Below are 13497 nucleotides of genomic sequence, written 5' to 3'. Positions count from 1 at the left end.
GAAATTTGGAACTAAACTTTCAAAACTAATTGAGATGATTATTTTGAGAACCATGATTATACTTATAATTCTTGATGCCTGATTACAGAAACTATGGCTTGATGAATTTAAGGTCTGAAAACATTGGGGGAAACTTTAATGCCTGTTGTACTTCAATTTTTTCTTTTATGTTTTTGTCATTTTCCTTACCTCTTTTATGATCAGTCGTACGAATATACTTCCAGATTTGCTTTTCCTCTACAATCTTTTCTTTCTTACTATTGCAGTGAAGGGGTTTGCTGTGTTTCTGATGTAAAGTCTTTTTCAAGGCAGCATTGCGGGATGTCACAAATATGTTTCTAGGAAAAAGGAAGCTTGGTTGAGAGAAATAGAGGGGCTAGTTAAATACACAGTTTAAAAACTGTATAGCAAAAGAATATAGATAATCTCTATTAGTAGCTGGTTTGCATAAATGTTCTTTTTTCTCTTGTATGTGTGTGCACGTACGTATAGTTCACTGTAGCACAGACAATTGCAATCAGACCTATGCATCTATTATCAGTTATTGTGACCTAGAAGCTCATTTTCAGTTATGTTGGTGTAAATCCAGGAAGGCTCATTAACTTTGATGGAGTTACTCTTATTTCAGAGAGTAAAAATTGGCGTTAGGTTATTTGCAGCAAATTTTGATTCTATTCTCTCTCTTAAACCATGGGTACCATCCTTGTGAAAAGAGGAAGAGAAATCACAATGACGTTTCCGCTTGGGCCCGGCTACTGTGCCTTATGCGAAATTCTCAACGATGGTGGTAATGTGAGGAATATTTGCTAGTCTCTTTGTGTCTGGTTTTTGCCACTAAATCATTTTTAATGTATTGCCACTGCTGTTATGACTTATCGTAAAACTCAGTGTGTAACAATCTGCTGCGATAATTGCCTGCCAGACACTTATATTGAGAGCAGTGAGTACGTGTCTCCTGATGACCTCTTTAGTGGTGATGCAGAAGGAGGGAGGGAAACCAGTGCAAACACAAATGCAAGTTAGAAAAGACGATGATGTAAAATATTTGCCCATGGAAGAAGGGCAGCATTTCAAAAGAAAAATGTTACTCTCTAGTTTAGTTACAGTGGGAATAAGTCATCAAAATTCCATTCTCAATTACTGGAGGATTTTCTTTTATGAAAACTTCTGTTTTTGAGTGACTTCTTTAATTATAGGCTTGTCTGTTACACAGCTCTAACCTACATATTATGGTGAATGTTTTTATAGATAGCTTAGGGAGCAATGGATACTTTAGATAAGAGCTGGCCTGAAATCATTACACGTTCAGACAGCAAAAGCGAAAGTTCTTTGACGGGAGTTTTTCTCGGCAGACACCTCTTTGAGATGTGAGAGAGAATTGTTTCATTCGTACAGCCCAGCACTGGTCTGATAACCTACAAGGCAGTCATTGCTCCAGTTATAGCTAGCTTATTCTACTCGATTTTTCACAGGATTCGACCCTCCAAAATGCCTAATTTCTGTAGGATATCCACATTCCACCTCCTTCCTAACAGTTGCAACTGTAATTTAAATGACATAATAAGTTTATTGTGTATCCCAATGGGAAACTTGCTCCTTCAGTATAGATAGTGTTGGCATTGTAGGTCCTCCAAAATAACTGATTTTAGGGAGGAGGAGGACTGTGAAGGGCAAAGAATTAAATGGGAATAAGAGCAAATAGGCTATTTCCGGTGCAGATTTCTATTATTTTTGTAAGTCTAGGTCTGCTAGCACCTACATCGATAATATTTTTGTATCTGCCATGTTGCACCCAGGAAAACTTGATGGATTTGTGTAATCTAATATGTGCACTTAAAATATGTGTCGTTGTGCATACATTACTGTACTACATATTCAGTTTAGTGTTGAACAGCTTTAACTGAGAATAAATTTGGTTCAAAACATTTAAAAAACTGTCGCAAGCACAGATGTTTTGCACTTTTTTAGCATCTGACACTCTCAAAGCACTTTATGCACCTTTATATTTGTGTGGGCTTTAATCAAATTTATAAATGCACACCTTAACCTTTTCAGAATGAAAAATAATCCTTAACTAGTATATAATGGAGGGTTTCTTAGCTACAAAACATGCATGTGATTTATTTTGCAAAATATCATCAAAATGTGGTAACATGCTAGGAATTTCTGCTGGCTAGAAAAATTGTACGAGTTTAACTTTTTTTTTTTAACTGAAGGAAAAGTAGAATTTCTCCCTTCCCTTTTTTTCCTCATACCTCTTTTTTGTCAAACCTAATTAAGCTGTATTAAGGAAAAACTTAAACTCTCAAAAAATTTACTTCTGTATTCAAAGTAGCAAAGGTCTCAGAATTGTAGAAAACCTTAAGGTGGTAACATATGACAAATTCCTGGTGCAGTTCCTTAAGATAGTGTTATACTTAGGATATATGTAATATATATAGGATACAATGTTATACTTAGGTTGTGCTTATTTAAAAAAAAAGAAAAAGAAAAGAAAGGGGTGGTATTGCTTCCATTTTTATTTTCCTGAGATTATTTTCTCAGAACCAGACTTTTTCATCATACCAGATGTCTCCAGTTTATTAGCCAAAAATAATATATGAGAATCAAGCTGTGTTGTTTCTGCCTCTGACATGCTTCTAACTAGATAAAGATTTGGAAAGCGGCTCTGGTGTGCAGGTGTGTTAGTGTGGAGGAAATCAGAATATTTCATCTTCCACATCTGATTTTGCTCTACAGCATGACCCAGTCTGACTTCTACTTGTATCATCACCAAGACAGCCATAATAGCAGCAGCATAGCGTGCCTGATTATGAAAGTGTTACCCAAACACCATAGGTATTTCTCTGGCTGCTCTAGGCTGTGAATGAGGGCACCAGAAACTTTCCCGTGCCTATTACACCTCTCAGCACACTAATCCCCACCAGGTGTTTTGAGATCCAAATTTTCTCTGCCTTCTGTAGCGCTCTGGAAGTATCTTCAATGAAATAGTATTGCTGTATTTTACTGCAGGGAAAGGTAAGAGCCAGGCATGAATTTTTCATTTTTAGCAGCCTGTTACACTAGCAACGTTGACTTAAATAAATGGGTAAATGCCTGTGAGAAGAATGGTGAGGATGATCTTTTGCCTTGCATAAAGGTACGGGATGAGTTGGGACTGAAACAGGATGTCCTAACTCCCAGCTGGTCATTCTCATTCAGACCTGGGAGAAAATGAAGGGAAGGAATCAACTGAGTAAAACTTCTAATCTAGCCGTTTTTGCGACTGTCACACCACTAATCCTTGAAGTAGCAAGTGTCCTGAGGTATAGTGGGTAGGTGTGCTGCGTCACCAGGCCAGACTGGGTGAGTGCCTGACTTGGAATTTGTCTCCTCTAAGTTTGAAGGACTTCTGAGAGGTGAGATGTAGGGTGCTCCTTGTCACACAGCCACGTTCTTGACTTGTCGTTCGTTTTATCATTTCAGGGGTTTTGTTAGATATTGATTCCCTTTCCTTCTAGATTTTAAAGCAGTTATTCTGAGTTAAATATTTGATGTGATAATGATTTGTATTGCTATCAGCAGTAGTAAATCCATGGTGTTCATACAGCTGTTAAGTATCTAGCAGAGTTACTATGTGTCTGTAGTACTGTAGTTCCTTTTTCTGTAATCAGGCAGCTTTTACAGGTTTTTAATAAGACCTCTAACTTGACAGAGGATTTAACTACAGTGCTATGTAGAATCCAATGTTCAGATAGAAACGTAAGTTAATTTAGTAATTTTCACAGCCCTTGAAACATACTGGTAAAAAATCTGGAGGAGAATGTTTTTCCTTTCCCCCCAGACTTTGACTTAGTGTACACTGTAAAGTCTGCACAGAGATTTCCGATGTGTGAAGATTTAATTTTAAAACTGTAGAACCAACAACGTTCTTTAAACATTTTATATTGTGTGCTGAATATTCATATGCCTTTTAAAGTCGGATATAGTCCACTGCATTTCTCGCTTTTGCACTACTGAAAAAGTTTTGTACTGAATAATAGGAGTTGATGCTACTTACACTTCAGGTGTGATCAGATGAAATTTGAATAGAAAATATTTTCACAGTGTTAGAAAACTTCATTCTCCCTTCTGAAAAAATAATGCTGAGCAACGCCTGTGCCAAAACTCTTGTGCTGTAAACTGAATATATAATTTGTGTGGAACATGCAATGTTACACTTGTGTGTGGTTAAAACCTTACAGCGTCAGTTATTCTCTTTATTGCACTTGACATATGATGTCTTGTTTTATTCACACTGTGGATTTGATTTTTCCAGTGTAAAAACAAAGCAAACAAACAAAAAGAAACCGTGCAATGTATTCAGTTCCTCAATTGGTGTCATAAACTTTCTTTTGATGTGAACTTTTTCTTTTGCTTCTCTTTGTTCTAAACTTCTATTTTGCAATAAACATTTTGACAGTAAATTTTATGCATTTGTGTTCCTGTGTAAAATGGTAGTGTTTCAAGAGGTTCCTGATTGTCTGCTGGTTTAGTCATTTTCATATTACTCAGTGTGACATTTTTCCTTTTTTTCTCCCTTACCTTTTTTTTTTTTTAACTTAGAAAGAGTAGATAACACTTTATGTCACTGTTTATATTTAAAAAAGGGAAAAGCTGAAAAAAATCCATTGTGCACCCAAAAATATAGTATTGGACTTCTGCCATAAGCTATTTGACCATACAAATTATTCTACCAGGCTCCTCACGCAAGACTAGCATGTTTGATTATAAATGCCTACAAAAGTCATGAGCCACTCACTGTCTTCCCAAAGATCTGTGGGGTTGCCTCTTGCCCTCCCTAGCTGTTGATGCTGCCCCAGCACTACTACCTGGGCCAGGCTGCAGCTGTTAGCATAGGATATGCCTGACTAACAGCAGGTGGGTTGAGCAGATTGGCTAGAAATATGCTGTAGTGGACAAAAAAAGACTGGAAGGTCTCTTTTTTAATTCTGGCAAACACCTCCTCCCATCTGCCACCTCACTGAGATGCCTTTGGCTGTGTCCGCTTGAGGGAGGCAAAGGGATGGGTTTGATGGCCCCTAAGTCCTCACTCAACTGGTCTCCTGGATGGTTTGTGCCCAGTAAGGTTTGGCTGAGCTATTGAAAGAAGGAGGAGTAGGATCTGAAGAGGAGTCCTCAAACTCAGAGTGGGAAGGAACAGCAGAAAGTCATAGCCGCAGAGGCAGAGCTCATGGGGTGTAAGGGCAGTGACAGCCCTTTGATGGGAGTTACTCGTGGGTGCTGCAGAAGCAATGGCTGAAAGTTGTGGGCAGGTTACACTAGATCGCGGTCTTGGTGCCCGGAGAGCCTGGGAAATGCTCGGTCTGGCATGTAATGGGTGACTAGCCATGGGGATTGGTGTTGGGCTGCACAAAGGCATGGGTGAATGGCTGGCCTGGCAGAGGTTTGTTTGGCCTGTCATTCAGGGGACTGGATTGCTTGAAGGTCTGCGGGGCTCACAGTAGGCAGTAACAAAACTTCCATGTGGGTGGGTAACTGAGCTGATCCTCTGTTAAGTGTGTGCTATATATATATATATGTATGTATATATATGTATATATAGAATAAACTTGCAACTAGATCATGGTATTGAGTCATTGGGAGACACTGACAGTCCAAATACATACATACAAATTAATCTCACCTCTTTAGCTGGATAAAAGTGCAAAGGTGAAAGCTGGAATAACATATGCTTGAGCAAACGAAACAGAAATCAGTATCACAATGAGATCCTCTGTTGTGTCAGTTTGCAAATCATTCCAGAGTTTCACCTAATGCATCCATCCTCGTCTGCATCCTCCATGGTCTCCTCGTGCCGCAGGAGCTAACGCCATCTTACGTACAAGAAAGTGTGCCCTACATGTGAGGTTGGGAAGTGCTGCACTCATAGAGCCTCAGGGGAGTAGTTAAAACGAAGCGTTGGCAGAAACTAAAACAGTTCTCTGTACAGGAAGACGAGCCGCAGTGGCCCAGCTCCAAATTCTGCTTTCAGTAACATTTAGTGACAGCTTCCTTCCTTTTGCAGAAAATATCCCTCATTCAGGAGAGGGCCGTGATCACAGCACTCCTTTCATTGCAGAAATCAAGTGGTACCAAATCCGTGACAAAAGCAAAAGCCTTCCCTTAGTGTCAGAAAAAAGAGGGGAGACACCTGGAGAGTCTGTCATTATCAAACTGTTTTGTTTTGCTTCCTAAATTGTTTCTATCAGAGATCTGGTGGTGAGTTTATCTCCTGAAAGTGATGGGATCCATTTATTACTGCTATCATACTGTTGGAGCCAGCGGGTGATCAGTTTGAATCCAAGGGCTTAAGACGTCGCTCATACATAAAGTGCTCTCTCGTGCCCTCACTACTGGAATCGTGGCCTAAAGTCCCCCCACCCCCCTTTTGCAGGAGAAAAGGATCCAAATAAAATTGGCTTCCAGAATATAATTTGGGGTGGAGGGGAGAAAAATAGTCAGATGGTTTTCTTTTCAATTCGTATCTCTCACACAGTTGCTGCCCTCCTTTGATATTTGTGCATGGACTGAAGAAGATGTGGTGAGTATTCTGTATTAATGGGACCAGCGCTCTGCTGCTCTAGCTCTGCAAAGTGTGGTTGGTACTGAGGGAATGACACCTAGATCAGAACATCTAGGTGAGATTTTACTGCTCTTTCCTTGCTGAAACTTGTATCCTAGAATAACTTTGAAACAACCACAGATAAATTAAGCACTTAAGTGGACTGGATAGAATAGCCACATTCTCCAATGTCCACAAAATAACATGTGCTGGGAGTCCTGGAGAGGACAAAACGGGTTTGAGTGTTTTATCCCATTGCGTGCCCCCATATGGCAATTTAATTGAAAGTTAAAAGTTTTTTAAGGGGTGTGGGATATCTCTTTTGTGTAAAACATGACATTGCATCTTCTTTTTACACGCTTTTTTCAGTTAAAATGCTAAGCCAGAAATGTCAGTGATTTATCTCTAATTTGTTACTGTGTCATAGTGATTTTAATGTCCCTTTTAGCACCCTCTTCGTGTGTGTCCATCATGTGATTGTTTAATTCAAGGTTACCAAAGGACTCTCTGGAAAGTCAGTGCAAAAGCAGTAATAGCTGTAGCTACCTAGCTTCAGCTATTTTATCGTGTGACGGATTGCTAAGCTTTTGCTTTGGTCATTTCTAGTGTTCCTAATAAAGATAAACTAAGGAATATGCCGCAAAATAGGAGGCAATTTTACTAAGATAAATAAGTGCTACTCACTCACATTGAAGAATCTTGAATTCTTTACCCAGTTAGAAATATTTTAGAATTCTGTTTTTACAAAAGAATGATTATGCTTGTGGACTCCAAATTACTATAATATAAAATTTTCTTTATATGAACTTCAAGATTTATTCCTCTTTTTTGCAGTATTTGTGGATGCAACAACTTACTAGAAAAGGTAAAAGCTGTTCATATGTGCATTTATGTTCCTATTCATGTATACATATAAATTTGTGCATCTTTTTTTTCCCTTCAGTGAAAAGCCCTGTGGATTTCTGAATAACCTCTCTTATCTTAAGGTGATGCTTCTGGTGAAATGAGTGTATATGCTAGCTTGTTTAAAGAACATCATATTACTGGGAAACAATTACTTCTTCTAGAAGAAGAGGATTTAAAGGACATGGGAATTTTTTCCAGAGGACACATCATTCATTTAAAGGTATCTAACAGCATAAGTTGAAGATAGCTGTAGAATATAGTTTCAGTACTGAGAAGGACTCTACAGATTTTCAGGAGTAATTAACAAAAAAAAAAAAGTTATAGAGCTATATAGAGACTCCCAAAAAATCGGAGTTACGAATGTGTATGGCTCTAGAACCCCAAACAAACCTGAGCATTTGCTGAGGCATGGAAACGTGCTGTGATCTTCACACTCTGCATTTCTGTGTTTTGCTGAGGGCAGGGATTGATCAGACTGGAAACGATTCTTCTGAGAGGACTGTACCCCAACAGAAAGCTTTGGATATCTTTTGAGAGTGTGTTTTCATAAGATTTTTCTAGAGCTAAGAGAGGATCAAACAAGGAGAACATTTTTTTAACTGGCATCTCTGAACTTTTCAAGTTTTGCGTCTCACTTCTAACTGAAAACTGCTTTGACTGACAGAACTCCCTTGGACAATTGCTTTGTCCGCCTGCAGCTTGCTTTGCTCTTAGAGCTTTGGTTTTCGTGTTTTATATATTTAATATTTGCAATGAATTCAGAAAATCGTGGTCTGCAAAGCATGATCACAACAGCAGTAATAGCATTAATACTGTAGCCACAGGAGATACTTTTGTTTCCTGGCTGTCAGCTTTGAAAAAAGATTTCTCTAAAAGCAGCATTTGAGATTCTGTTGGGTCTCAATAATTTTATACCACAACTTGCTAGTGAAGAGATACTTTTATCCTAGCTGCTAGTCCTGCAAATTTAGCCTCAGCTCCGTAAGTCACACAGATTTTTTCCCCTCTTGCTCATCAGCCATTGTTTCCATAGCACACACCATTACTGATATATTTAATTTACGTTTCCTACAGAGAAAATTGCTGAAACTTAATAAAGTCAATAATGCCCAAAATGAAAGATTTCAGTTCCCTCAGTTGGCTGAACATCAGTAAAACTAACCACAACAACCCCCCAAACATTTCTTTTTCTGATTAAGCAGATCTGATTCTGAATGCGGAATGGGGTAGAGCTACCAGGACGCTTTCCAAAGCAGAACTGTATTTTAAGCTGTTCTTGCATGCCTGATATGTCCACCATGAAAAATACAATGCACACTGTACTGCCCTGTTTTTCAAACCAGTATTTACAGTATTAGATACTGAATTATTCTCATCTGATCTTTTTTTTTTTTATAGACTGCTATTGAGAAGTTAACCCATGACTACCTAAATCTCTTTCATTTTCCACCATTAATTAAGGCAAGTCTCATTGTTTATATAAGAAGTGCTTCTCATTTTGGTACAAATGTTTTACTGTTCTCACGTTTCAGCTTTCATGCCATTCACTGGAGGGTGAACGAACAGGTCACACGGAGGGTTTGTCACTGCTTTTCACAAGCGTGGGGGATCAACAACAGAAAGAGGTCACATCAGAACAAGTAATATGATAACGAAAATTGTTTTCAGAGAGGCTCTAAGATGTTATCATGGAGCCGGTGCTTCTAAATTCAAAGACTGCAATAATGTCAGACTACTGGTTGTGATTCCTTTGTTCTCATTAATCAGAAATTACTCTTGAGAGCCCTTCTACTGAAGTCATGCCACAGAGTGCCCCCCTCGGCCCGGCCCCAAATGAGCCCATCGTTCCTCAGCTTGCTAATGTTACAGAGGAGCAGAGTTATGTATAATGTCTGGCCGCCTTTGTGTTAACCTGTTGGCTTTCTGACAACAGTCGGAAGAGCCGTGAAAAATGGGGACAGTGTTTAGGAACCTGCGGGTTCCCAGGCCTGATATCGGCCTGTTTTGATTCTGTGTGCTAATCAAGCAACTCTAGACCCCTAAGCCTGACGCAGGTTTTCTAGTCATAATTTACTGCAGAACTGTGCAATGAAATCCACTTAAAGTGAGTTTGCGTACAGCGAGACTCCATTCCCCTGAAAGGGAAAACGGCGGTCCAAGCTCTGCCACGGGGCCGTGCAAGCCGTAACTGCCGTGTCAGCGGCTGCGGCAGTGCCGGCGGCGGCGTTGCGCTGCAGCGGGGCTGCTGGGTGCGGGGCAGCAGTGCGCCGTCTCCTGCGGGCTGGCTGGCCACCGCCGCGGGCCACCTGCCGTACACCTCTGCATGAGTTTTGGCACCTGGTGGACCAGGGTGATGACCGGCAGCACAAGCGTGGCTTCTCGCTCGCTGGCGGACTTTGACCGTGTGAAAGGCAGCTCCTCGCTCCCACCAAAAGGCTGGCGTCTGCCTCCCTTGCGATAGGTGTGAGCTCTTACCGTATGCTTCTTTGGCAGGATTCTGCAGGGGAAACTGAGGAAAACGTAGAGAAAGTCGTGAATCTTGAACTCGTGTTTGGTTACCACTTAAAGCCAGGAAGCGGGCCACAGGTAAGCTGGGAGTCCTGGGTCGCTTTGCTTGGTTTGCTTTTCAGTCACTGCCCGGAGGGTCCAGTATCTTTAGAAATGCTTTGCTGTCAAAATCCTTCTGTTTTGGAAATCACTGAACAAATGTCAAGGTAGGAAATAGGGCTGAATCAGTAATGGGGAAGCGCACCCAAGAGCAGGCTGCAAGGAAGACAGCGGCGCGGAAAGCTTGAATGAAAGCTTTTGTTTCCTCATGAACATTTTCACTAACCGCAGTTTTTGTAATTCATCTTTTTGCTTGGTTTCCTTTATCCCAGTGGGTGTGAAGTAACAATCCATTTATGTGGAAAAACCCATTCAAATGGAGGTCTTTGGTTAGGAGGGAAAGGTGAGCAGTGACGTATGCCTGATGTTAGTGGACGTGCAGAAAGGTGTTGTCTTTTTATGCAACGAGGCGGAGTTTGGAAAATACGTGGTGTGCTTGGCTGCTGACTGGGGATGGGGCATGTCATGGTGGTGACCATGTTCACTCACAGGACTGAAGGGAGGTGCTGCACATTGCAGACAGCAGAACTACTGTGCGGGAGACCGTAACAGCCAATTACCAGACATGCCACATCCTAATCAAACCTTAGCTCCAAGCAGCATCTGTTCAAGGGTCTCTAGTTACACCCCGGGTAACTGGTATGTTGACTGCTTACTCCAGATGTTCCAGGCAAGCATTCCCACTGCACTGTCTTCTCTCAAGAACAAGGTTTGTCCTACGCCTTTTGTTTTCTTTATTCAGCTTGCCATGGATTCTGAGTTCAAGGGTTTTAGAATTAGTCAACTATGTGGAAATGGTGTGCAAAGCATTTCTGAGTTAGAGTCGGGGTTGTGACAGCAGGATTTGTTTCCTTTTGTATTTGACAAATCTGCATTGTGCGTCCACCCTAAACTTGTCGGAGGCTGACTTTCATCTTGTGTTATCTGAGTGCTTTGCTTTTAGGGCATATTGTTTGTAGAAGTCTCTTGATTTCTGTACTTGGTGGTGCTTGCAGAGAAAGCGTTTAGGTTTGTACTTGGTAGGAACTTGGACTCGTATTGAAGTCATTTCATCAATTTGAAAAAGCTCTCTGCTTTGTTGTCTGGACATGTCCTTTTTTTTCTTTTATTCTAAGCACTTTTTTTCCTATGAAAATCCTCTTCATCACTATGTGAATTACTTGGACTTTCTCAGTGTTCTTGAAAGCATGTAACTTCTGATGATACATAGCTGCTTTTTTCTAGGCGTACATATTTCCCTCCCATGTCCCAGCTGCACAGAGAACTAAAAGGCAATGCCATACCACATATCTCCCTTGTGTTTCCAGCATGGGTTGTGGACAGTAGTGCAGGAGGGTGAGCGATCTCCCCTAAGCAAGAGCAAGACAAGGAAGGAACAGAGCTTTTGAGTGTTGGAGGGAAATACAGGTTGCATTAATGCCTACTAAATTGGAGGACAAGTAGATATTTTGGCCGTGACTGCAAAATTTGCAGAAGAAACCATGTGCCAAATCCTGTGGGACAGAACCTAAATTGTTGCTAGAGGATGGGGCAAGTTGAATGGGGCTGTAATGCAGACGTAACCTTTGCAGGTTTTTGACGTACTAACTGAAAAACTGAAAGAGTAGTTTGGTTTTTGGAGATTTTTTTGGTCCTCCCTTCCCCGTGACTTCCTAGTTGGTCCTCTTTGCTCTGTGTGGTGTTATGGCCCTTCTTAAGGAAGTAGTTCTTACAGTAGCCGTGGGCCGCATGCTAAGTCGGCTTTTCCTGGGATTCACTTCTGTTTAATGAACGTGCCACAGACCTGGATCCCAAGGAGGGCAGTGTGCCACCTAAGTTTGTCTGGAATGGAAACGTCTTCCAGAGATCTATTTGATAGCTCATATGTGACTTTTAAAATGCTGCAGCTAATGCAGTTTGAAAAAGTGGACAGGAATGACTAGGCAGATTGAACTTCCAGGCAGTTCACTGCGGGCAATGTGAGCAAGCTAATTTGTTCGGGTGAGAACTGCATTAAACACAACATTGACAAAGAATGGTGTAGCACGTAAGATGTAGCAAATTGGGCTAGCTTGATTCTTTAAACCCTGGATACAATCTTCTAGGTACCCTAGAGGCTGATTTAAGCCAGCTACTGCTGCCATCACCCAGGTTTGTTGTGAAATGCATTGGAGATGCTAGATAGACTAGGACGGAAGGGATTAAACTTCTTTTACTAACCCATTTTTGTAAAAGAGCGCTGGATGTTTTTTTAAAACTGAGCAGCAAAACACTTGGGATCACACCTTCCACCATCTTTTATCGTTAAAAAGCTGACCTACATCGGTTTAAAAATAAATTCCTTACAGGAACTTTACCCTGGTCACTCCCTGTGGCAGGCTCCCTAGCTAAGGAGCGTTTCTCCCATTTCAGCCATGAGGAAAATGAGGCATTAAGCTCAAATCTAGGTTATAACTGGAGAACTGTGCGTTCCCTGGGTGCTGCGTACGCAAACGGAGCTTATTAGGGTCAGTTAGCCGCTAGGGCAGCACAGCAGGAAGGGATTGGCTGGTGCTGAGAGGCCTTACTCCAACCTGGCTCTGATCTGTCTCCTTGGCCAAGCGCCTGCTAGTGGCTGGAGCGCATCTCTGGGCATCGTTTCACCTGAAGGCAATCCAGTTGTGGTGGCCAGAGGTGGCTGTGCCGAAGCTCAGGGCGTGGGGCTCTGGGGACAGATGCACGCTCGTGGTCCAGACTAGAGCAGTGGCGTAGAGGTGGCCTTGGTGCCACGGTGTGCACCGCGATGCCACGAGGGCATCATCACCCAGGGCGAGCTGGTCCAGGGCCTGGCAGCCGTTGGAGGGGTCTGCATTGTGAACTCAGATGTGTTGGCCTGGACAGAGCACAGCACTAACATGGTTTACACAGGAATTAAAACCATTCCCTCAGAGCACGGGGGTCCTCTCCGTGGCACTGCATGTGCTTACAGGCACCGCCAGTGCACCTTCAGAAGCAGAGAGCAGCATAGTAAAAAATTAAGGGCCTTAATGACGCCACTGCTTTTTAACAAGGATCCTGGTGAACATACTTCAGGATGCCATTTGAATATTCAGCCTTGTCTATATGTTAAATGAAACATTGACTTCCCAGTACGCAGCTTTACAATCCTAGGATTTGTTATCTGGTTTAAACTGCCTCAGCTAGTGGGATTATGTTGGTTTCCATCAGCTGATAAATGCAGTCATTTCATTACAGTTTTCTTCCCTTTTTAGCTGCATCTTTGGAGGTGATGAAAGCTCGGTTGACCTTTGTGCTCTCAGAATGCATCAGGAGTGAGCGCTGCAAAGCTAACCTGGTTTTTAGAGGTTTCTTTTCCAACTCTTGTAGTTCAAGTTATGTGGTTACTTCCATTTACTTCCTTTTAATGACCTTTCTGTATGCAA

At 41.5% G+C, this 13497-nt stretch overlaps 1 protein-coding gene across 3 annotated transcripts in view; it reads left to right on the top strand.

The window, feature by feature from the left end:
• The window catches only part of MAP3K20 (mitogen-activated protein kinase kinase kinase 20), a 94299-nt gene that overhangs the window by 64876 nt on the left and 15926 nt on the right, over positions 1-13497 (top strand). For all 3 annotated transcript variants that reach the window (XM_068948583.1, XM_009681751.2, XM_068948584.1), the window contains exons 12-16: positions 6518-6562; positions 7418-7448; positions 7570-7709; positions 8888-8950; positions 9983-10075. In XM_068948583.1, the coding sequence (XP_068804684.1) occupies positions 6518-6562; positions 7418-7448; positions 7570-7709; positions 8888-8950; positions 9983-10075 (372 nt within the window). The remainder of the gene's footprint in view (positions 1-6517; positions 6563-7417; positions 7449-7569; positions 7710-8887; positions 8951-9982; positions 10076-13497) is intronic.

This window comes from Struthio camelus, chromosome 6, assembly GCF_040807025.1.
Source record: "Struthio camelus isolate bStrCam1 chromosome 6, bStrCam1.hap1, whole genome shotgun sequence".
NCBI classification, from domain to species: Eukaryota; Metazoa; Chordata; class Aves; order Struthioniformes; family Struthionidae; genus Struthio; species Struthio camelus.
Note: the sequence above shows the minus strand (reverse complement) of the source record. Positions and strands in the feature narration are given on the sequence as shown.